At 36.2% G+C, this 26,408-nt stretch overlaps 1 protein-coding gene across 1 annotated transcript; it reads left to right on the forward strand.

Moving 5' to 3' along the window:
• Nucleotides 1–195: 195 nt before the first annotated feature.
• On the forward strand, nucleotides 196–25,822 carry HLTF (helicase like transcription factor). The gene is made up of 24 exons (XM_070944880.1): nucleotides 196–215; nucleotides 3,504–3,696; nucleotides 5,004–5,170; nucleotides 6,923–7,056; nucleotides 7,161–7,258; nucleotides 7,999–8,073; nucleotides 8,412–8,603; nucleotides 8,721–8,813; nucleotides 9,312–9,345; nucleotides 9,578–9,668; nucleotides 11,367–11,443; nucleotides 11,528–11,572; nucleotides 12,629–12,717; nucleotides 14,694–14,837; nucleotides 16,479–16,617; nucleotides 17,845–17,980; nucleotides 18,306–18,485; nucleotides 19,333–19,457; nucleotides 19,727–19,899; nucleotides 22,262–22,381; nucleotides 22,606–22,718; nucleotides 22,938–23,118; nucleotides 24,776–24,856; nucleotides 25,081–25,822. Exons 1-24 carry the CDS (start codon nucleotides 196–198, stop codon nucleotides 25,219–25,221), a joined length of 2,841 nt encoding a protein of 946 aa, XP_070800981.1. The 3' UTR covers nucleotides 25,222–25,822.
• The last annotated feature ends 586 nt before the right edge of the window (nucleotides 25,823–26,408 follow it).

Raw genomic sequence — 26,408 nt, forward strand, 5'->3', positions numbered from 1 at the left:
AGTTCCTTATTGGCTCAAACATCTGGAGACGATGTCAGCGATTGGAGGCGTCGTCGGTGTGCTCGCCCAATGAGGGTGCGCGCATGCTCTCCGGCAACGCGAAGGCGTCGGGCGGTTTTTGCAGCTCTGTAACGGTCGTGGCGGCCTGTAGGAAACGTTTGGACCTGGTGGCGTCCGGAGCAGGCTGGTGTTGTGATGGCTTGGAGGTTCCTGAGGTGAATACGAGCCTGATATCCAAAGATACCAAGCATGTAACGAAGCGAAACCTTTTATCCGAGTTGGCTCCTCCGTGGACAATAAGGCTCCGTTGAGGCCGTGAACCAAGGCCTGAGGGGGAGGTGGCGAGGCGAAGGGGCGAAGGGCCGCTCGGCAAGGAGCGGCGTTGTTCTTGCACTCTACTTTTTGGCTCTTTTGCTTTGTTTTCTGTTGTTTGTGGTTGATTCAGCAAATCATGGTTAAATTGTCATCTAGTGAGCATGCGGATATCTATGGAGATTCTCAGGCCTCCAGGTCATGGTTGTCCTAAAAGTACTTTTTCAAAAGGCAACTGGACTTTGTTTTTTGTTTTTTCGCCCCTTGAAGACATTTTGCTTCTCTAAGCATAGAAAGCTTCTAAGAAGCTTTCAATTAAGAGCCCTGGTGGTGCAGCAGACTAAAACACTGTTATTAACATCAGCTGCCTGCAATTACTGCAAGTTCAAATCTCACCAGGCTCAAGGTTGACTCAGCCTTCCATCCTTTCTAAGGTAGGTAAAATGAGGACCCGGATTGTGGGGGCAATAAGCTGATTTTGTATAAATATACAAAAGGATGAAGGCTATTGCTTAACGCATTGTAAGCCGCCCTGAGTCTCCAGAGAAGGGTGGCATATAAATAAATAAAAAAAAAAAAACCCATGACTAAATAGTGGAGGGGAATGGAAGGGTTTATATTGCCTGCTGTCATCTAGTCCTTTAAGGCCACTTAGGGGTTTATCTGTGCCCTCAGGGTCACCTGAATCAGTGCAAATGGGTGTGGAATCTTTATGGAACTGCTGAAAGGGACCCTCCACTATTCATTCAGAACTGAAGAAGCTTTTTGGATGAGAACCGAAAAAAAGCAAAATTTATACAGTACAGTGCAGCGAGATCAGTACAGATCTGTTCATTGGATAACCACTTCACAAGCGCATGGCACAACATAGGGAAGCAAACCCATCAGGATAAAATTCAGCAGTCCATTTGCGACACCCAGAAAAATACTGCATCCTTCACTTAATCCTTCCAGGGAAAGCTTGAAGGCAAACGAGGTCCAGGCAGAAGAAGAATATCATGGCTTCAAAACATAAGGGACTGGTTTGGACAAAACTCAGCAGCACTTTTTTATGCGGCTGTTGACAAAAATAGGATTGCCAACATGAGTGCCAACGTCCGATGATGGATATGGCACAAGAAGAAGAAATACATTTGCGTTTGAAAGACAGGGCACGCTTTTGAAGACAGCAAAGTCCATATTCTGGACAGATGGTTTGAAAGAGGTGTCAAAGAGGCTATTTACATTAAGGTGGAACAGCCCTCTCAACAGAGTGGGAGTGTTTATAATAGAGCCCTTTCAGCAATTCCAAGAAGGTTCCACACCATTTGCATTATTTAGGTGACCCTGAAAGCACAAATAAATCTCCAGGTGGCCTTAATTTTTTTCAGAAAGATTGCTAATGACTGCAAAGAATATAAATCCATCTTCCACCATTCAGTTCAGAACTGAAAAAGCTTCTTTAGATGAGAAATGAAACGTCTTCAAGAAAACAGTTTAGCTTTTTTAAAAAAGTATCTTTGGGACAACCATGAACTGGATGACTCCAGAGTTTCCATAGATATCCACATATTCACAACTAGATGTTTTTCTGAGTGTCATTCAGTACTCCAAATCAATGCATTATTTTTCCCAGCACGTTCATGTAGTTGTTAAAAGGTAGAGAAAGAGAGAAAACCTGAGACAGCCCAGAGTGACTGGGAAACACATAACAGAGATGCTTATAAGATTTTTAAATAACATCACCACACCCCAGAATTTTTGAGGAAACAACCTCCTTTCAAAAAAAGTGAGATTGAGAAAATGGTCTATGCTCTTTATGATGCGAATTCAAGTTCCAACACTCATGCCTTCCTCCACTCACATGACCATTCTTTGGGCATTTAGCAGCTGTTTACGGCTGTTTGCACCATATTGCAGTCACATGACTGAGTTTTAAATGATAGTTTTGCCATAAATCATTTACTTCTTGTAAAGTAGCAAAACTCTTCCCATAGTGAATGATTTGTTTTGTTAATGACTATGGCATTTATTTAATTACCCACTGCAAACAAGGTCATAAAATTGGGTCAGTCATGAAAATTAGAAATGGTATAACTATCCTAGACTAGATATCCTAGACCAGTGATGGCTGACCTTTTTCTCATTGTGTGCTGAAAGTGTGCATGTGCGCACGTGACAGCGTGCTCGTGTGCCGGCACCCATAATGCAGTGCGCTCCCCCGTGCACATGCATGCATGACCCCCCCGCTTTTCCCGCACCTTTGCGTATGTGCACGCGACCCCCCACTAACCCAGCATGCACGTAAACCCCCCCCCCCGCACCTCATTTTGGGCCTAGCAGGCCTCCCTGCAGGCTCCTGAGCCCAAAAATGAGCTGTGGGGGAGGGCACACTGCACACACACCCGCGTATGTGTGCACAACCCCTGCCCCCCATGCATGTGCATGATCCCCCTGCACATGTGCATGTGTCCCACATGCGCGCCGCATGCATCCCGAAAAGCAACTGGCTGGTGGGAAGTGCACGTGTATGCGCAGTGGAGCTGAGCCGGGTGATGGCTTAAGTGCCCTCAGAGAGGGCTCTCGTGCTAGCTGTGGCATGGGTACCATAGGTTTGCCATCACGGTCCTACACTAAGCTATTCCACACGTGCACATACATACGCACCCATCTTTTTGCCTGGAAATCCCTAGTGGTCTTCCATCCAAGTAATGATGTGGCCTAACTTTAATTTCCTATAAAAGAAAGGTAAGGTACATGGAGAAAAATCTAATTACTAATTTAATTATCTAATAACGAGAGTGATTAACTGGGGGGCTTTGCTTGGTAATGGACTGCTTGAAATAAATTAGTCAAGTAATTGTATTTGTTTCTAAAAAGTTCTCAAATTCAAACCTTCAAGACCTAAAACAGGTGCTTAAATTGGCCATCGGGGCCGGTCTGGAAATATCAAAGGACCAGCCCGCGGTACCTCTTCAAACCGAAATCGGGCCTCATGGGGCCTCCACATGGACCATTTTTGGCCAGCAAAGTGCTGCAGCAGATGTCTGTTCTATCTCCCTGCACCACCCACCACCCCCTGATGGCCCACGGAGAACTATAATGCTGACCCAGCCCTCAAAGAAATTCAGTTTGACACCCTGATCTAAAATAACTTCCTACATAAAAATTGCTTTAACTCTTCTGCTTCTGCCCACTTTTTTTTTTAATAGAGACTTCTCGTGGGAATTGGATCCTGCTTTGTATGGAGACAGGCATTACAATGTTTTTACCCGTGAATTTTATCCCGGCATAGAAGATATTATGGGAATTGTTACTTCAGGGATTGATGAAGATATAGATTCAGCGGTGTTATTTGGAACTTTGCGAGGAAATGTGGTTGGTTTACGGTATTACACTGGTATGGTAAGTTCAGAATGATTAAAACTGGTGATATGACCCCTGTTTTTTAAAATTAATATCTTGAAACACTGGATCAGTTCATGGACCAGACAAAGCTATGGTGTGTTTTGCCAAGTGTCAGGGCAGTGATTAGGTGCCCAGACAATTGATTCTTTTGGATTCAGAGACAATGAGCAGTTTAATAAATGAAGGGATTTTAAGCTTGATTGTTGGCTAAAAGCACATCATGAATAGCATACACGCAAAGCAAAGATGACACCAAGGCTGCCAGGAGCTCCTTAATAACAGCAGCAGAGATACCCCATGGGCAGCTAGTTTCCACAGCACCGAATGCTCACTGGGTTCCCTGTAGAAGCTGGCAGCAAATAGCAACAACCTCACAGTTTTTATCAAACCTTGGCATCATGATTTCATGGCCCTGCTATGGTTAGGAGACTGCAAGACTTGACCTGACTAGCATATGACTCTGGGATGAGAATCAAAAGTCAGAGAGTTTCATAGCAGGAAAATCTTTGAAGTTATGTGAAGGTTTCCTTTCCCTCCCACCTCCCCATCTCCTTTGTTCAGCAAGCAAGAGTGAAAAACAAGCAGGCTAGCTCAGAATGAGCTCTAAACTTACAGACGTTTCTTAATGTGAAGGAGAAATATGTCACTAACTCCTTACAGTAATAATTGTCTTCTGTATTGCCACTACATGGTGTAGAGCAGGGATATCAAACTCGCACGTGATGTATTGCAACTTCTCCCCCTTCGCTAAATGGGATGGGCGTGGCCAGCACGTGACTCATCCAGCCCACGGGCCACAAGTTTGACACCTCTGGTGTAGAGTGTTCAATTTGGATTTATTGTGTTATATGAAACCAGTAAATATAACTTGTAATTTATGGTATAGTATGCTATATAAATAAGTAGATAGTGATTAAGCTATAGCTTAATGTTATATATGAACCAAAATTTGTGTGCTTATCAGTAATTGTTTGACAAAATGTTCAGATTATTCCCATTTTAGCATGCAAATAATATCAAGAAAACCAGCTATCAATTCAAATGTTAACAGTAATCTACAAAGCCTAAGTAATTAAGCACTGCTTCCCCAGTACCACTAATCTCATGAAGTAAGATAAGCTTGCAAGGTCCTGTTTGTGATCCCACAAATTAGATTGGATGGCAAAGAATAGTCAAAAGTAGGGCCTTTTGGATAGAATTTATTATTTAAAGATAAAACTGTTTTGGTATTTAAAGATAAAACATGTTTAAGAATAGGTTAGCAGCCTTTGTGATTGTTTTAATTGCAAATGTTAATTTTACAGGTCAATGATGGTGAAATGGTGGCTCTCCAGCGAGAACCTAATAATCCATATGATAAGAATGCTGTAAAAGTAAACAATGTGAATGGTGATCAAGTAGGCCATATAAAAAAAGAACTGGCAGCTTGCTTGGCTTATATCATGGACAACAAATTGGCAGTAGTGGAAGGGTAAGAATTCATTTTGAATACTATTTTTCCCCAAAATAAAATAATGTTCTTGATCAGCAAATGAATAATTAAACATGGCAAAACAGATAAGTTATTGTTTCAGCAATGGAAGACTTCTTATTGCACCTTTAAGCTAATTACTAGTTTAAACATGGATATTTATATTTTGTGTAGTTTCTAAATGAAGAGAAAATTCCAGTTAATGCTATCTGTTGTCAGTGGAGATTCTCAATCATTCAGGTCATGGTTATATCAAAGGTGCTTTTTCAAAAGGCAATTAGACCATGTTTTTTCCTCGAGGAAGATGATACATTTCACTTCTCTAAGAAGCTTCATGAGTTCTAACTGGATTGGTGGTGGTGGTGGGTGGAAGGATTATATTTATTTGCAGTCATTTGGTCTGCATCCATCTGGTCGTTAGCACTCTGTCTAAGAGCTTTTGAGGGTTTATCTTTGTTCTCATGGTCACCTGAATCTGAGTGCAAATAGGTGTGGAATCATCTTGGAACTGCTGCAAGATTGTGTTGTAGGCAGGAGATAAATAGTGGGGGAGGGATACAATACCGATACCACCCATCCATCTCCAATTCTATCCATCCATCACCCAACCATCTCCATCCTTTCAGCAATTCCAAGAAGATTCCACACCCATTTGCACTCAGATTTGGGTGACCCTGAGGACACAGATAAACCATCAAGTGGCCTCAATGGCTCTTGGAGAGAATGCTAAAGATCAGGCAACTGTAAAGAAATATAATCTCTCCATCCCCACTCTCTCAGAACTGCTAAAGATTCTTCTCAGAATGTCGTCTTCCTCAAGGAAAAAAACAGTTGCTTTTTGAAAAACTACCTTTGAGACATGTTAGCTGTTGGTTTGTAGCATCATTTTGTACATGTTTATTATGCGTGTGTTCGTATGATGTAAATATTATAAAATGTGATCATGTGGCATAATAAAATGTTATTATCAATGACATTTGGATTTTATATAAAATACTTTGTAAGCTCTATCTATTAAACATCGCAGAATTAATTTTAGCGATTAAAAGCAAGATTTATTTCCATTGTTTCTGCTGTCATTTGTTGATTTTTGCATTTCATTTTGGTCACTGACTTTTCTGTCCTTTTGAAGGTATAAGTTGAGTACTTTTAAGTTGTATAGAAATATAGTTTTAATTAACTAAATTTGTTTATTAGTGTGTATCATTTTGTTCAGGTGATGTATGTAATACTCCATTTTTCCATTTTGCATGGAAGTTGTTATTTTTTAAAAAATCAATTTTTGTAATATTGGTTTTCCCCTTTATCTGCTAATTCCTTTCTCATTATTACTGGGGTTTTTTTTTTTTACACTATTCAGGAAATATTTGCTGGAATTGTATAATATTTTTTTGGGGGAACAGCCTTAAATATCAAACTAGAATGGCATTATCTGGATTACGATAGCTAGACAGTAATTAAGCTTGTGATAACATTGTGCAAGTCACTATTTCTCAACCTGTTCCATTATGCTTAAAATAATAAAAAAGGAGCATAAAGGAGGATAAATATGTTTTCTAGAGCTTTGTAAATCCTTTTGAAAGAAGTGTTAATATGCTGCTTTAACAGTTTAATAAGTTTTGCAAGTGCTCCCACATACCTAATGCACCTCTTTTGAATGATTAGCACAATCCTAATGTATGTTTTCCTGAGCTCTTTCTACAAAGGCAAAGACAAATGTAATATAATATCATTGTATTTTTTTTCTCTTAGGGTTGTTCCTCGTGGAGCAGATAATGTTTTCACTATGCCAGTGCAATTGAGTTTTTGGGGCAAAGAAGAGAACAAGCAAGTGCTTCTAGAAAGACTAAAAATGCATGGATTAAAGTTAGCACCCCCAGAAAAATGTAAGTTAAAACTTAAGTTATAATCAATCAAGATATGAAGGACTTTCTCATGTAAATAAAAACATCCAAATATTTACTAGTTCTCATATTTCAATGGCATTTAGTTTCAGGGTTTGGTTTTGAGACTGGCAGGACATCTGGCAGAGGTAGAACACGTTACAATGCTCCAAGCCATGGTGCTATCCAAATGACAACTGAACAGGTATCACTACTCATGCTTGTTATAAGAATAGTAATAGCAATAGCACTTAGAGTTATATGCCGCTTTATAGTGCTTTACAGCAGTCTCTAAGCGGTTTACAGAATCAGCATATTGTCCCTTACAATTTGAGTTCTCATTTTATCATCCCCGGAAGGATGGAAGGCTGAATCAAACGTGAGCTGCTCAGGATCAAACTCTGGGCAGTGGGCAGAGTTAGTGTGTGCTAGTAGAAGTAGTACAGGGAATGTCAAGTCTGCTGGCTGCAATATTATTTCCCTTTCTTCGACCAGTGGAAGGCATGGAATGGTCATACCACATTGCTCTGCCTCTATCTGAAGAAAACAATGTTGTCAGTCAGCAATTGAATAGAGTTAGGTCGAGGATGGTAGGGTTTACTTTGTTCTGATAAGGAACATTGTGACCCCTAATAATATTTGTGTCCATGCATCTCGCCTTTGGCCTGGAAAAATTTCCCCTCTAGATTTGAAATTACACGTTTTCTAGTATGATAAAGCTGCCCATTTAACTTTAATTTACAATTTTAATGTATTATTTTCTTTACTTCAGTCTTACTTTACCATGTAAAGTGAAAAAAGTGTGTAATATAAACCTGTTAATTTGCGGTTTAAATGCTTCTTTAAAATATAAAAATGTTGAAAAATGATGAGAGCATTTTATTGTGTGAAGTAATAATATAAACTAGATATTATAAGGCTATTCGTATATATCCTACATTGTAGCTTAAAACCGAATTTGACAAACTTTTTGAAGACCTGAAAGAAGAAGATAAGACCTGTGAAATGGAAGCAGCAAAGGTATGTAATTTGAATAAGTGACAGTGTTTATTGCTGTATTGAATACATCACTTTGGGGAAAGGGGGTGCCTTCTGGTCAGTTTTGACTGCTAGCAACAGCCTAGATGAGTGCCTGTGTTTTCTTGGCAAGAATTTGGAGATGATTTGCCACTGCTTCCTAGGGCTGAGAGAAGTGGCTGGCCCATTACATTGTTGCCAATGAATGAAATCATTAATAATTAATTAGTTGTAAATAAATAAGTCAGATGAAATGATAGAAAATAACAGGGAAAATGAACAGCTGCAAGTTGTAGCTTTTTCTCTGAAGAAATATTTAAAATGGGATCTTTGTTTTCTAGGCTGTTTTGACTCCTTTACTGCCACACCAGAAGCAAGCTTTAGCTTGGATGATTTTGCGAGAGAACAACAATGATCTTCCTCCGTTTTGGGAAGAGCGAGATAACTTCTTCTACAATACAATTATACATTTTGCTGAAAGAAAAAGGCCAGAAAATGTGCTCGGAGGAATATTGGCAGATGATATGGGACTGGTAACTACTTGGATTTGGATTCTTAGCTGTACATGGGTTGGACTCCGGGACCTGAAAAGCTGACTCCAACTCTGCTTCTATGAAAAAAATGCTAACTAATTGTTTAATGTATTTTAGGGCAAAACACTTACTATGATTGCAGTAATTCTTACCAACTTTCAAAATGGGAAGCCTCTTCCTCTTGAAAAGAAAATTGATAAAATGGAAGAGGTAAGATATTTATTGTCTATCATTCTGTTAATGATTTAAGTCAAAATAATCTAGATATTCAAAGCAAGAGAAACAATAAAATTCTGACATCAAATGTGAGGTATTTTTCATTTTTAGTAACAAGATTTGGCAATATGAATATAATTTATTTGACCTGTGAGCTATTTGGACTTTTTCTTTGGTAGTCTCCCCTTAATGTTTTGTGGCTGACATTTTAAACCATAGAAAATTACCAGGTACCATTGAAATAAATCAGCACAGAAATGATATTTTCGTTAGCAAAATATTTGGTAGATTTTTTTAGTATCAGGCATTTTCATAGATACAAATCTCTTCTGCCCAGGTTAAAAGAAGTTATACTCTGTGAAGCTTTTATGCTTTGTGCCACTTGTTTTAAATACATTTCATGTATTTTTAAAAATAACTAGTAATTATATGTAGAATTTAAGATATATTAACTGGTTTTATGACAATTTTTGCTTCTGTTTTACCCTTTAGAAATATATTCCTACTGCACAAAACAACTTACAAGGTAATACTATATATTTGTAATATATACTGATTTGAGAACATTTATTTCAGATCTGCCTCAGATTCGTGTGACATTAATATGTAAATTAAAGTCAGTGAGATTGAAGCATTCCCTAGTCTAGATTGAATTACTTAAAATGAATTAGAGAAATTCTTTTTTATATTAAATACGCTTGTTGCTTTCCAATAACTTTACTTCTAAAACAAAGCATTTTTTTTAATTTTCTCATAAGCACCGAATTGTGGCTTGCAGCTAAATGCTTCCAATTCAAAAGAGGAAAGTGACTCTTTTCCCTCACAATCTTCTAGTTCCTATCCAAAAAGGTAGAATTTTTTCATTTCTATTAAGGAATGTGCATGCTTTGAAACATATTCAAAATGTGGATATTGCATAAACTCCCTTCTCTGTTGCTCATTATAGTATTTCCTAAGCTTGATAGCTGCCAAGATTGTGGACTTCAAATGACCATTGTTCACACTTATGACCATTGTAGCATCCTCATGGTCATGTGGTAAAAATTCGTACTCTTGGCAACTGATTTATATGACAGTTTCAGCATCCTGGGATCATGTGATCACCTTTCCACTTTTTGGCAAGCAAAGACATTAGGGAAGCCAGATTCATTTAACAGCTGTGTTACTATCTTAAAAACTGCAGTGATTCACTTAACTATGGCAAGAAAGGGTGTAAAATGGGGCAATATTCTTCACTTAACAAATCTCACTTAGCAATGTAAATTTTGGACTCAATTGTAGTTGTACATCAAGAAGACTACTTATTATTTTGCCCTTTGTAAGTAATCAGCATAATAAACTGATATTTATTTAGGAAGGTGTTTAGATGTTTATTAACTGAAATGAAGTTTTTATCTTAAAAATATGGTATCCAGGACAAATATTTATGTTTTAAATTAGAATTCAATGAAAATTCTTCTTTTATATTTTCCTCTCATTTCTGAATTTAAATACTTACGTGCTCATTTATGTATTTAATATATTGGATTTTTAAACTGCCTGACTCCAACACCCTGGGCAACTTGCAATGTTTAAAAGAATGCAAAATTTAAAAAGGAGGATACTGTCTGAATAAAATCACATAGATAAAATCCAGAAAAAAATTGTCAGGCTCCATAAATACTCTGACCTGGGAACAGAGCAAAGTATTGAGAGACTTGTGGAATATTTAAAGGTTGAGAGCTATACAGGCCTTCTATATCTTGAGGAATGCTATTCCAGAGGGCAAATGCTGCAATTGTGCCAGATATCCTCACACTACTTATGTTTGAAGTTTTGAAGAATTCCTTAGCACTTAAGTTTTCTTTTCTGAATAAAAATTACTTGTGGATTATCTCTTTCTCAAATATACACACAAAAATAGTTGACTGTTTCATGACTCTGAACCAACAAATATATAATCTTCAAATCTGACCTATATGATTAGTGGTATGGTTCAATGTGATATGTTAATTCAGGAAATTGAATTATTGGAGTAAGCCATTGAGTTAATCATGCTAAGTGTATAGTACAGAAATATCTAATGATTCCTATATATTGTGATTTGTTTTGACTGTGGCTTGTACCTAAAATACGTTAGTCTGGGCAACTTGTTGTCTTCGGCCTATTGGTAAATTACAGCTCACAATATCCTTTTCATTGTTTTATACTATGGAAATTACTGAAGTTTAGAATTCAGCAATATCTGGCAGCCACATACTACAGAGATTATTTTTTTGTTGTAAAATGGGGGTGTGGGGAATGTCCAGTTTTGGGGAATGAGTTGCACAACTATCAACTATCTCAATTCCCAGCCCAAAGAGTGACTGGCAAGATGTTTGTAGTCAATCCTGCTTTATTTTATCCATCCAATTTTTTAACCGCTCATTTTCCTCAGATGGGTCTCCTTTAGGTCACTAACCATCTTTATAGGTTGAACAAGTAAAATTGCTAGCTTAAAACAATTGGATATGAACATATAGAATATTATTTTTGTCCCCTCTCTCCCCCTCACTTTCGATGCTTTAGAGTTATGGGCAAGAAATCAAAGTGCACAATAAGCAGTGACACAGAATCTGAGCTGGAAGTTGCAAAACAAATAAAAAGTGAGTTACAGTTATTTTTGATTCTATTATTTTCTTAGTATCTTTCCAATTTTACTTACTATGATAACATGTTTTGTTTTCCAGTTAAAGGAAAAAAACCAAAATCAAGAGCAAGGAAAAGAAAACTAGGTAATGATACTTGACCATTCTGTTTCTTCTCTTGATTCCTTAGGAAAAAAAAAACATCTGGTAAATACTAAGATACTTTTTAAAACTTTATTGACTATTGTGGGATTGCAGATTATCATAATTGAAAGAGATCTTGAAGTCTTCTAGTCTAAATTAGTAGTTAGGTAGGAAGGTAGAAATAAGTGACTTGAAATTGGATTAAATAGTGTTTACATTTATTTAACCATCCTGAAGGTCTTGATATTGCTTATTACAAAGAGATAGATACAAATCAACTGGATTTGTTGAAATTAATTTAATAATTATTTAATCAGTTAACTACTTTATCCATAGTTGCAAATCATGAGCTAGAACAAGTTTCTTTTTTTACTTCAGCTATGATTCTGCATGCTCAATCAAAGAATTAACCACAGTTTAACTTCTTCTCTTTTTCATTTGTACTCCTGTATCTGACTGCTTTTAGAAATATTTACAAGATGTCCTTTGCTTTCTTCCATCTCCTATATAGTGATTTGGGGGCCTCATTGCTTGGGGATAAGGATCCAGCTGGGATCCCCATAACAATAACTAATTGATTGTTAGCTTGAATCATGGATGCATTTATTGTGTGTGTAACTATTTTAACTTTTTCATCAACTATGATAAAAGAAAATCATGGCTTAGTGCAATGTATAAATTGAGATATGCATGTTATATCAAAGCTGTCTATATAAATGATGTAAATAAAAGGCATGTAAATCTTTGATTTTAAATTTACATTATCTTGACATTTTTTTGTTGAAGACTAAGCAAAAAGTTATTCAAGTATGAAAACTAAATAAGTAGTTAAGTGTATAGCGTAGAATGAATAGCTGCATTTTATATTTCTTAAGAATCCCAATGGGTAGGTAGTAAAAGAGGTGCCAATAGAATTGTAGATGATATGCTTGGAGTAGGAATATCTTCTTACTAGTATGTAGTTATTCTTTAACTGAATAACACTAAATTGACTATATATATACTGTAAGTACCGGAGCATATTCAAGTTGGTAATTGTGTGTTTTCCTTCTCTTCCAGATGATGTTCCTGTACAACCAAAGAAAAATGAAGTTGATAATAGAGGAACGCTGATCATTTGTCCGCTGTCTGTCCTAAGTAACTGGATTGTAGGTCTATAGTTTACATAGTTTTATTTCCTAATGTTTATAGATTGCAGCTCTTAAATGAATGAGGATTTTTCTACATTGAATTAAGTAAAACACTCTTTTTTTTCTTTAAATTCGTTTTCAACCTGAATATTGTTTTGACAAGATAATGTATGTATTACAGCATCTTGTGTTGTACCATAAATTATACTAGTTCTTAGAGCAAATTTTTGGGAAGAATGGAGGGTTGTAGAGTGTAACATAAATCAATGAAAAAAGAACTTTTAGTTTCATAAAAGGTCCTTCTGCAAAAAGTAGAAACACAGTAAAATAATGATCAGAGTATACACACACATATATCAGCATCTGGCTGTTGGGTAACAATTTATTCCCTTATAATTTGGTATACAGCCTGTTTAAGCACTTCTGTTTCAATATATATCTGCAACTGCCTGTTGGGTAACAATTTATTCTGTTATAAATTGATATACAGTCTTTTTAAGCACTTCTGTTAACAACCCCAACCAATGGACAAATTATTGGAAAGATAAATAGCTCATATTCACATAGACTATCTTGATGAAGAGGTTCAAAATGATGCAGGATGAGACATGAGTGTTGGAATACCTGAGTTACAACTCATTATTTTATTAAGTTCATGTATTGTTTCTTTTTTTAATTAAAAAGGTAAAGATTGTGTTCAGACAAGAATGATTCCTAGTAACTACATTGACATTTTAACCAAAGGTGCTTTTTTAAGAAGCAACTGGACTTTCTGCTTTTTCTTTAAAGACGTTTTGCTTCTCCAAGAAGCTTCTTGGATGAGAAGTGAAACATCTTCAAAGAGAAACCAAGAAGTCCAGTTGCCTCTTGAAAAAGCACCTTTGGGACAACCATGACCTGGATGACTGAGGATCTCCATAGACATTGATATCTTAAGTGGTATAGAAATGGTTTCCCATCTTTGTCTGGGAAGTATTTAGCTTCCTAAATATTAATTCCATGACTCTGGAATTCTCTGGTGGTGTCTTATTCAAGAAATAATTAGACTAACTATGCTTAGTTTCCAAGTCTAGACAAGGCTAACAGCATAATGCTATGCCAGAGGACATATTGCACTTTTTTTTTCATGTGCTATCTAATTCGGTGTGGTTAAGCTGCTGGCCTAGAAACTAGGAAATTGTGAATTGTAGGCCTCCTATAGGCACGAAAGCCCCCTGGGTGACTTTGAGCAGATCATTTTTTTCACATTACAACTCAGTTCATGGAATTGTGGAGAAACTAGGAGTATTTAGGTATGTTTGCCACTTTGGTGTCCCTGCAGGTTTTATCCTGCTAGTTGTGACTGACTTTAGAGGGCAGTGCTCATCTCCATTTCTTAAGCCAAAGAGCCAGCATTGTCTGGGGATGTTTCCACAGTCATGTGGCTGACATGACATCACACCACAGCAGAGTACAGTGAAACAGAATGCTGTTACCTTGCCAAACACTTACTTGCCCTATTTATCTACCTGCATTTACATGATTTTGAAATGCTGGGTTGGCAGGAGTTGGGACAAGTGACGGGAGCTCACTCAGGTCTCAAACTGCTGAGCTGTAGACCTATAATAGTCAGACTCAGCATCCTAACAACTTTGAGTTATATATAAAAAAGGCAGGATAAGATGATGATGCAGTTTCTACTTTCACCAAAGCAACTAAGGCTCTTAATTATACCTGAAAGAAGTGCACATCGTTTTTTAATTTTCTTCAGTACAAGGCCTGAGGGGACAATCACAAATGTCACATATTAAAAGTAATTGCATTCCTTTGGAATCATAACTGAAGAAATAACTGACAGCAAATAAATCTGTGTTAGGTGAATAATTATCCTTTTATAACCTATTTTTTTTTTGGACTGGGAAACTTAATGTACCAAGGATTAGAGCAGAATTTGCAGACTATAAAATTTATGGCACAGTCAATTAATCATACTGTTTGGTCAATTCTCATTTTAGGACCAACTTGAACAACATGTTGATCCAAATATTCAGTTGAACACTTACGTTTACTACGGCTCGGAACGGAACAAAGATCTGAGAGTACTTTCCAAGCAAGATATTGTCTTAACAACATACAATGTTTTAGCTACTGACTATGGGGTAAGTATACTGAAAAATTCCAAGAGCTTTTTTCTTTAGAAAAAAAAAAGAAAGGAGTAATGTAACATTCATATAAATTAGACTTTTGCTCATGCTGAATTTAGTTTCGTACTTTTTAAAATCACTATAGTGCTGCTTTTTTTTTTTTAATTTGATTTATACTTTAGTTTCATAGTACTACTTTATTTTTCATATCCTTCATGTGTTGTTGTTTGGCATTAAGGAGGAGATTATAGTTTTCTAATAGGTCTGTTGATGCTTGGCTGCCAGATTTCATATAATATTGACTGGTTGATCCCACCTCCTTTAAAAGGCTCAAGATAACTTGGTATAACTGACAATTGTAAAAAAAAAAAAGTAATGTTTTCTTCATAGAGAACTTGATTCCAGCTGACTTCATGGTGTTTTCCTGGGAACAGTATGGAATTGATTTGGTATTGCCTTTTTTCACGTATTCCTGGAGTTTGCCCATTCAAGTTTCAATCAGGCCTCACCTTGTTTAATTTTTGGGCCCAGACAAGGTCAGCTACTGTCTACTGATACTGACAATAATAGGGATGGCACTGAACTGGTAATCTAAACATGAATCCAGCTGCTAATACTGTGCTGTGAGAATGGTTTATATATCAGTGAAAAGAACTTTCAATATTCCAGGTTTTATTTTATTTTTTATTGTATTGTATTTATTAAATATATTTATATGGCCATCTAATTCATACATGACTCCTATTCCACTTCGTAAAATCATAAATATCCTTCTGATAAAATTGTCAAAGTTTCTTCTCTCTATAAGACTCATCCCCAAATGCTTGTTCAACATTTTATTTAGTTCATATACCAAAATAGCTAATACATTTTTCCCCTCTTCCAATTTGTAAAATCATAAATGCTCTTCCGATGAAGTTGTTAAAAACAAAAAAATATTTCTTGTCTTTGTGTGTAGCATAGAATAGAATAGAATTTTTTATTGGCCAAGTGTGATTGGACACATAAGGAATTTGTCTTGGTGCATATGCTCTCAGTGTACATAAAAGAAAAGATACGTTCATCAAGAATCATAATGTACAACACAATGATAGTCATAGGGTACAAATAAGCAATCAGGAAACAATATCAATATAAATCGTAAGGATACAAATAACAAAATTATAGTCATAACAGTCATAAGTGGAAGGAGATGGGTTGTGGGAACGACGAGAAGATTAATAATAGTGCAGACTTAGTAACTAGTTTGACAGTGTTGAGGGAATTAATTATTTAGCAAATTGATGGCATTCGGGAAAAAACTGTTCTTGTGTCTAGTTGTTCTGGTGTGCAGTGCTCTATAGCATCGTTTTGAGAGTAGGAGTTGAAAGAGTTTATGTCCAGGATGTGAGGGGTCTGTAAAAATTTTCACAGCCCTCTTTTTGACTCATGCAGTATACAGGTCCTCAATGGAAGGCAGGTTGGTAGCAATTGTTTTTTCTGCAGTTCTAATTATCCCCTGAAGTCTGTGTCTGTCTTGTTGGATTGCAGAGCCAAACCAGACAATTATAGAGGTGTGTTTTAATAAAGGCAATAACAACAAAAAGCTCACCCCCAAATACTTGTTCAATATTTTATTTATTTCAAATACTAAATGGCTAATATGTATTTTTCCAGACCAGAGATAACAGTCCTTTACATAAATTAAAATGGCTGAGAGTTGTGTTGGATGAAGGTCATACAATACGAAATCCAAATGCTCAACAGACAAAAGCTGTTCTAGATCTGAATGCAGAAAGAAGATGGATCTTGACAGGTATTTATGCTATAGATTCAATACTGCAGTATATACCAGGTTGGGGACTGTTTAAACAGAATGCTGCATCCTCCTAACCATTGTTCATTGTCCTGTTTGAGAATTTGAAATGCCACACATACCATATTTTTCAGAGTATAAAATGCACTTCCACCCCCACCCCATCCAACACCAAATGTAGCCCCGCCCAACCACTGGCCCCAACCCTGTGCCTCCCAGCAGTTTACCTTCTTGCAGCAAGCAGCAAGAAGAAACAGCCTGTTTCAGCTTCAGCACAGCCTAATTAGCACAAGTTGATTAGATCGGCCTCCTGACTCTCAGCTGTTTTGCGTGGGCCTCTGCTGTTTTCTGCAAGGAGGTAAATTGCTGGGAGCAGATTTTTTTTTGTGTGTGCTAATCAAGCTATGCTGAAAACGAAGATGAAACTAAAGCAGGCTGTTTGCTGCAATGAGGCAAAATTGCTGGGAGGCAGAGATTTCTTTTTCTTGGTTTCCTCACCAAAAAGGTAAGTATGTCTTATAGTCCGGAGCAACTTATATTCCGAAAAATACGGTATATACAAATCTAAGGAATGATAAGATGCAGAAGTTCAATTCAGCCTTGTGCAGGTGGTCATCAACTTTTGGTCATTTGTTCAGCAATTGTTTGAAATTACATTGGAATGAACAAAGGGACTTGTTCAAGTGTCCAAAGTAAGGACTGTTACAGCGCCCCCACAATCATGTGATAAAATTTCAGGCACTTGGAAACCCACCTGCACATATTACCACATGGGCGCTGCAACTCTCCCCACCTGTCTATCTCCCACACCCCTGATTTCAACCACCCAAATGCCCCACTAATTCACACAAAGCTGCTGTGCCTGAGAAGCCTCGTCACCAACCCAGCCCACCAGAGCAAGCAAGGTTGCTGTGCTTCAGCAAGACTCGCTGTCCACCCAGCCTAGCATTGCAAGCAAAGCTGCTTCAGGTAGCCTCATTCTCCCACCCACTCACCAAGCCCACTTGGCCATTTTTTCTTGCAATTTTTTGGAAGCATCCTTCTCTATAGGAGAAAGGATCAGACAATGGTGTGAAGCAGCCTCAGTAAGAAGGCTACACTCGCAGTACCTGGTCACTAAATGAGGAGTGGTGTATGTATACTTTTTTGCCAAACAATCCTTGAGACTTGTTTTACCTAAATTGAATAAGCATGATGCACAGCATTTTTTTTCTGTCCTTGTTTTAGGCACACCTATTCAGAATTCTTTAAAGGACCTGTGGTCTCTCCTTTCCTTCTTAAAGTTGAAACCTTTTACAGACAGATTATGGTGGCACAGAACAATCCAACGGCCTGTCACTATGGGAGATGAAAGAGGACTTAAGTATAAACTGCATCTAATATATTCTAGATATTCTATAAAGATTAGCACAATATATCTATAAATTAGTACTTGTAGAATTTAAAATATTCTTTAAAAATACTTCTAAGTGTTAAAATCTTCAGGTTTAGATAACATTTAGAAAATACCCAACTTTACCTTGTGCACAAGAGCTAGTTTTGCAATTGTGTGTATAACATATTATAGATTATTTTGTGAATATTTCCATATTTATGTCTGATATTATAGGTTGTTTTGTGAATGTTTCCATATTTTCTGTATGATATAGATTATTATATATTGTTTGAATATTTCCATATTTTCCTAGGCGTTTACAATCTCTAATTAAGAGCATTACTCTTCGACGAACTAAAACAAGCAAAGTTAATGGGAAACCAGTTTTGAAGCTCCCAGAACGTAAAGTATTTATTCAGCATATTACACTTACAGATGAAGAGAGTGCCGTCTATAACTCTGTGAAAAATGAGACTAAAGCTGCTATAAGCAGGTAAATAGTGCTGGCTGTTAAATGGAAAAAAATATATTCCATTACCCATATTAAATTCTGATTTATATAAAGGTCGATTTTATCAAGAATACCATTTGTATCAGAGGAAATATTTTTGGAGCAACGTTGGTAATATGACTAATAAATGATCAAATTAAAGTAAGCTATGAAAATTATAGCAACATTCATTCATTCAAATCAGTTGTTGCACAGCTGTAATTTTATGCAAAGTGGACTTTTCTCTAAATGTGACAGCAAGCTTAGCCAGGCAATTCTTAATAGGATGTTGCAATGGTTGTAAGTGTGAAAAAAATCATAAATCGCTTTTTTCAGTGTTGTAATGTCAAAACGATCACTGCATGAACTGTTTTCGGTCGAGAACTATCTGTATTGCATACTTTGTGAGCTGTGACTCATTGGTTCAATTTTATAATCTTTTTCTCTGCTAAAAATGGTATATGCCCATGTGTTTTGTTGGTGGATGTCAAAGCAAAATTGTAAGATCTATTATGTATTGTTATGCATCTATTTGTGATGTCCATTATGAAAGATAAAACAAAATGGATTCTAAAAAATGAAGCACAATTTATATAGCGTGACATAGATTGCACTCAGAGATAAAGCCAAACATTTCTTAATGTGAATATAATGGGAACAGGCTTCTTTTAAGACATGAGAGCTGGTGAGAAAAAAAAATGAGAATGCTTGATTTACTGGGTCAAAATTATTGCATTGGAAATAGAATTTGCAAAATTCTAGTCCAATGCAATATTTTTGATCCAGTAAATAGAATTTGAAAAAAATTCTATTATAACAGGTTTGTTTTACTATCAAAATTATTCTTTAGGTATTTTACTGAGGGGAGTGTTTTGGCCCACTATGCAGATGTTCTTGGTGCTTTGCTCAGATTGAGACAATTGTGCTGTCACCCATCTCTCTGTTCCAGTATCTCTCAATCCAGTTCTCTAGAAAGTGAGTACATTTTAACAATTCAGTAGACATGTAACCTGATTTTTTAAAATTAGCTGTTATATAATAGAGTGGTACTTTATAATTGCATATGTATTAGGGCTGTGCATTGCTTCAGAAGAGGAAGCATTGTGATTTGAGAATCGGATAAGACTGCTGACAAATACTGAATTCCAAAAGATCTCTTTTGGAATTGAATCTGAAGCATTGTACAATCCTAATATATACATAGCTTACAAGCTCTTTCTGTTGTATTTCTTTTTAATGTATAGGTACCTCTGAAGAATTCCGTGATATATTAATACAAAAGATGAAGTTTGTTCTAAGCTCTGGATCAGACGAAGAATGTGCTATTTGCTTGGATTCGCTGGCTTTTCCGATGATAACACCCTGTGCCCATGTGTTCTGTAAGGCCTGCATTTTTGAAGTCATCCAAAGAGAAAAGGCAAGTTATCATCAGTCACCTGCACAAATTATTTCAGAGTTATATGCATTAGTCCAAGATGAGTAGACTTTGTTCTTTTATTATCTTCTGCTCACACTAATGTGAATATTCTGCACTGGGTTCCTATGGCTGAGGTTTCCAACCCCCAGTCTGCAGACCAGTGTCGGTCTGTGGACTGTTGAGAACTGAATCACTCAAGCAGCGGGCAAGCACATGAAGCTTCATTTGTTCATTCACAGGATTAGGTTGCCCATGTGACACTATCCCTCCTGCCATTGCCAGTCTGGAGCCAGAAAGGTTGGGGACTGCTGTCATACACTACTTTTACATTAAACATAATGTGTCTAGAATCATTTTTTGTCATTTTATACATAATATTTAAAGTTATACAAGTTAAACTAATAAAGTATCAACTGATTTTAGATGTTATTTAGATTATTTAGCTACATCTTTACTTATAAACTATTTTAAGCTAACTTCTGTCTGTACAGCTCATCAATTACATGAGAATTTGGAAAAAAAAATTCTATTAGGTCAACCACTAAGCTTCTGCGTGAATCTGTTCTAAAGCAGTGCAACTATATCTTGCCAGTCAGCTACTTTCTTGGGGGGAAAAAAGGTGGTTATATCTCTATACTTTAGGTTAAAAGTTCATATAATCTCTTGGAATAATTGTTTCCCGAGGCAGCACAAATACATATTGGGTCTACTCTAGTCTGTTTAATATTAATACATATTTTTACTCTAAACTTTTTTGGGGGGCATAATTTGAAACTGGCTATATGTAGATATTAATTGCACTCATAAAACACAGAAGGAGAGAGAAAGATTGAGGCTGTGCTTCACAATTCTGTTGCCGAACCTTAGGAAGTTTTCCTGTGTATGTAATAAGGAAGATCAAGGTTTTGTATCATGCAGGGTAATCTAGCCATAGAAATTACTCCCTGCAAAAATTATCCCTTAATATGGCAGAGGGGTGAGCAAGGGAAGGAAAAATAGGTAAATCCTCAATCTTGTCACTCACTTAACTACACCTAGAAGAGTGCCTTAAAAGGATATACATGTTATGTATTTATTTATTTATTTGATTTCTATACCGCCCTTCTCCAGAAGGACTCAGGGCGGTAAACAGCCGAGATAAAACATAACATAGAAAATTTAAAAAACAGTTTAAAAGACATTAAATAATTTCTTCCCTCAATTTAAAACAACCGAGTTAAAACCAATTTCAATTAAAACCGAAAGGATGGGATCAAGCCAGCCCTGCTAGATGGAATAGATGAGTTTTCAGGGCCCGACGAAAAGTCCGGAGGTCTGGTATCGTGCATATCTCTGGGGGTAGGTTGTTCCAGAGGGCAGGTGCCGCCAAAGAGAAGGCTCTCCTCCTGGGGGTCGCCAGCCGACATTGTCTGGCTGACGGCACCCTGAGGAGGCCCTCACTGTGCGAGCGAACTGGCCGGTGGGAGGCTATTAGCGGCAGAAGGCAATCTCGTAGATACCCCAGCCCTAAGCCATGGAGCGCTTTAAAGGTGGTCACCAACATCTTGAAGCGCATCCGGAAGACCACTGGAAGCCAGTGCAGCTCGCGCAGGAGAGGTGTCACATGGGAGCGCTCCGTCGCTCCCATAATCCCCTGCGCGGCCGCATTCTAGACCAACTGGAGCCTCCGGGTGCACTCCAAGAGGAGCCCCATGTTCTTGAAGAGATTATAGATACAGGCTTTTCAAACCCTAAAGCAGGGGTGTCAAACTGGATTTCTTCAAGGGCTGGATCAGTTATTAATTTAGGTTATATTTTGGCCGGCAGAGTTCAGAAGGCCATCCAGGCCAAAAATGGGGTGCAGGGGAGCCGTGTGCAGGTCCTCCCGCGCCCTGTTTTTGTTAGCAGAAGCACTGCAGGCTGGTCCTTTGCTATTTCCAGGCCACCCCCCCCACCCCCGGGCCAGATTTAACCTTCAGTTTGACACCCCTGCCTAAAGCAAGGGTAATTTTTTCAGGACTAATATGGCTCAAAATGTTATTTATTTAATTAAAATTGTTCTAAACCTTTTTAAGAGGGTAGCTATTTTTTATATTTTAATTTTTTGTGTGTGTGTTAGCTTATATTGGGAAGCATTAAGAATTTTTTTGGAGAGTGGTAGGTTGAAAAAACAGCCATGAATGCCACATTTTTTACTATTCTAAGTTTCTGTTTCAGCATAATAACATTAATTCCAGGTAAAATTAGTTTTTCAACTTAATTATGCATTTGGGGCAAATTGCATGTTAAAATTTTTAAGAAGTGTGGACATATCATCAATTTTTAAACTTAATCACTGCTTCCAATTGTGTGCATTTTTATAATAAATAGTTTTGTTTTCCAGGGATATGCAAAATGTCCTCTTTGTAGAAAGCAAGTTTCATCAGAACATTTAATAGAATGCCATTTGGAAGAAACTCATGATGAAAAAAATACTAAACAGCAATGGACATCTAGTTCAAAGGTAAATTCTACATTTTATGTATATGTGCGTGTATATGTCTGCTTCACAAAAAGTGTGCTGAAGTACATCAAACTTGCATTTCAAATAGTACAATATTTGGATAAATTATTTAGAAACTGAATGTTTTGAATTCAGTCAGTTAAATGGGTACTTCATGGTTAATGAAAAAGCCAGAAAAAAGAGAAATTATTTTAAAAATTAAAAAGAAATATTTTGTCTTTCAGGTCAATGCATTGATGCATGCTTTGATTGAACTAAGAAAACAAAATCCAGCTATTAAAAGTTTAGTTGTTTCACAGTTCACAAAATTTCTGTCCGTAATAGAAACTCCACTGAAGTAAGTAAGATGTGTTCTATAATAAAATTATCCAAGAATATTTTTTTAAAAAATAAAAAAAACCTTGCCCAGAGTCACTGGTAGTTGGGCAGCATGTGTATTTTAATAATAATAATAAACTGTGATTTAGAAAAAAAAACTTTAAAATGAAAACTTCATTCCAAGGATCAGAATATAAACAAATTGACTTTTTTATAACATGCTGCTCTTATTTCCCAGGGAATCTGGATTTGTTTTCGTCCGTTTTGATGGGTCTATGAACCAGAAACAAAGAGTAGAAGCAATTCAGCAGTTCCAAAGTAATGAAACTGGGTCTCCAACTATAATGTTGTTATCTTTGAAAGCGGGTGGAGTTGGTTTGAATCTGACAGCAGCTTCCCGGGTATTTTTAATGGATCCTGTAAGTATAAACTCCCTGCTCAATGAGTGACATTTAATATTCTATACAATCTATTTAGACACTTAAAACAGGAATGAGGAAATTCTTTGCAGGCTACTCAACTTCTAGTATTGGGGAGGAAGGAGCAACTTTTAATCAATTTGGCTATGTTAGGATTAAAACTGAATTGGAATTGAAATGTAAGAAGATGTAATATACATAAGAATAGGCATTGTGTTTTATCTATAAAACATAAAAAGCATATACCGTACAACTATTTTAAAAAAGGTGGCTAAAGGTCTAGAAGTAGAACCAACAATCACAGCGGAATGAAACCTGCAAATAGAGTGTCTTTTCAGAATTCCTTTTTGGACAAGGAGATGGCCCATAAGTGCTCCAGCTAGCTGCTCCTTATGAGGAGACAGCAAAACAGGAGTCCTGGTGGTTTTGACCAGGACAAGGAGATGAGGTGAAACCATGGTTGGCACTTTTAAAAGGATACTGGTTTCACATACTTCCTTTTCTAATCACTTTTGAAAATTGCTTATGAACTTCTTTTTAGCTATTAAGAACCTTTGGATTGACAAGTCTGAAAACACCTTGGGAGTTTCCCTCAATACTTAAAAAAACTTTAAATATAAGGTTAAGGACTTAAAACCTGTGTGGAATAAACAGCAAAAGGGTGATGAGAACTTCAATTTTAGAAAGTTACAAATGGATTAAAGGTCCAGATGGATTTGAAACAAACTTTTTGGAATTAAAAAACTATTTTGAATTCTTTTTTTTAAATGATTGGATGGGACTTTGAAGGTTGGACAGTAGAGGGAACCAGATGAATGAAAGGTTACAATTAAAGGATAAGAATACTTAAATTCAGAGTGTACAAACTTTTTTTTTATCATTTAGGCATATTGGATCAAAAATTTAATTTTAAGAGTGTCTGTCTCTATATATAATGCATAAAATATTTTATGGAAAAAGTTCCGCCTGACAAAATTGAGACTTATCTGAACCTAGATTTAAAATCCTAAGCAAAGGAATGACAGGGAAAAATGCAGTACTGAACATACAAAAGAAATTGGCTGATGCGTTAATAATTGAAAGGAATATACAAAGAACAAACCAAGAGTGACCTGTAGATAATTTTCCTATATTGGATTTACAAAAGAGGGTTGTTAAAACCTTGAATAATTGTTTTGAGAAAAGACACACACACAAATAATGAAAAAAAAAACAAAAACAAATTCTAAGACATTATTTGAAGAGATTAAACATCAAGATTGTTAAAAAGGAAGGAATATAATATGGTTTTATTTGATGAGGGATAAATTAGATATGTTATCATCTCTGATAACCCTCCGTTAAATCTGATAGTTTTACTATCAGGAGTAAATTTTGAAACCTTAAGGCTTTGTTTAGACGAGATATGGGAAGAAGAGATCATTTGTTGTATTTTAAGAGGTGGTGGTAACTTATTTCTTTTTTGTTACATTATTTTTTTTTCTTTTCTGTGCCTTTTTCTTGTTTGTTTTATTATTAAAGCTGTAATTTTAAATATAAAATACTGTGAAGTTCCTAACATTACTCTAAAATAAATGTAGTAAATTCTGTTTGTCAGGGCCAGGTAAGTACTGTGGAAATTTAGATATGAATAAATATTTCGTTGTGTACAATTTAGGCTTGGAATCCTGCTGCGGAGGACCAGTGCTTTGACAGATGTCATAGACTTGGGCAGAAACAGGATGTTATCATCACCAAGGTGAGCTGATCATTATTTTAACAATCTGCACCTCCAAAAATAATGTTTGCTCTTTTGAAAACAGATTATATTTTTTCAGTAATTTCTAGAATTTTTTTACTTGTTACTTTGTAGGATAATACATTATATTATAATTTTTTTCAAGTGCTTTGAGATAAGTAGCTTTATAGTGGTAGTTATTTTTTGTTTGTTTTGCTTTACACCTTTTTAAAAAACTGTTCTAGTTCATCATAAAGAATTCTGTGGAAGAAAATATGCTTAAAATCCAGAACAAGAAGAGGGAACTTGCAGCTGGAGCCTTTGGAACCAAAAAACCTACCGGTGAAACAAAAATGAATGAAATCAGGACTCTGATGGATATGTAATTTAAAATATTGGAACAAATTCAACTTTAAAAATAAGTTTGTTATATGTTCAGATAACATAATACTGAAACAATAATCTTTCTAATAATTGCAAGGTATTTTTGCAAACAGCAAATGAGGAATCATATACATACTCATATTGGGCAAATGGTCCAGAGTAGTAACAGACTTTAGTGTAGTAAACTCAAGTCTAACTGTTACGTTTCTATATTAAGAGCAAACCTTCATTACAGTTGAATGTATACAGTATATTGTCAAATTATGTTTTTGATTTTTTTTTTATTTAAACACCTGAGTTGTAAAAAAAATTTTTTTGCTTGGATTATATCTACGTCTGTTGCAAGTTAACTTGTAACTTCTGAAGTTTTGCACACTGGAGTTTAATGTTATTGTGTATTATGCTTTGTATTGACTATATATTAGCAACTAAATAGAACAAGGTGTACAATATTAGGGGGGAAATGAAGTGCATATGCCAGCAATGGCGTTCGTGTCAGTTTTGTCCCATGTTTTCCCAAGTTAGAAGCATTTGAAAAGGGATTCAAAATGTGTTCAACTGAACCCAGACTTATGTAAAATATCAGGCCTATAAACTTCCTTTATGTCTGCATTTGGTTTGTGTTTATTGAAAAATAAGGAATCATTTGAACTATTTTTCTGCTATCAATAGTAATGTAAAACTATTGTGTATTTTTAGTTTGATTTCTAGGCAAATAAAAATTTTATCAAGACTTTGGGCTGCTGACTAGATTTTTTTTCCCTTATTTCTGGATGTGTTAGAGTTTAGGGTTATTCAGGTTTTTGAAGTTGGTGAGACTTTACTAGAGTTTGGAAAGATTTAATATTTCCTGCATGCCACCATTCATGTGTACAGAATTAATGTTGGAAGACAAGTTTTCTTTTATCTCTGGATTTTTTCCACACATTTGAAAAGTCTGACAATTCAAAATCCCAGCTGGTGTACAAAATTTCCAAGGAGAGAAGGGCTGTCTATGGACATCAATTGCAGTGACTTGACTGAATGGGCACCATCTCATTTAACTCATTATCTCTGGACCGCCCATTTTCATATACTTCATCATACATACAAGACTACATCAATGTTTCTGTCTCTTAAAAAAAACCAATAGTAATACACTATATTCCTTTAACCTTAACATCTGTGCTGGATACTTTTTTTTTCCAAA

Source organism: Pituophis catenifer, unplaced genomic scaffold (assembly GCF_029215685.1).
Source record: "Pituophis catenifer annectens isolate HBS135680 unplaced genomic scaffold, rPitCat1.0.hap2 SCAF_6, whole genome shotgun sequence".
In the NCBI taxonomy this organism is placed as follows: Eukaryota; Metazoa; Chordata; class Lepidosauria; order Squamata; family Colubridae; genus Pituophis; species Pituophis catenifer.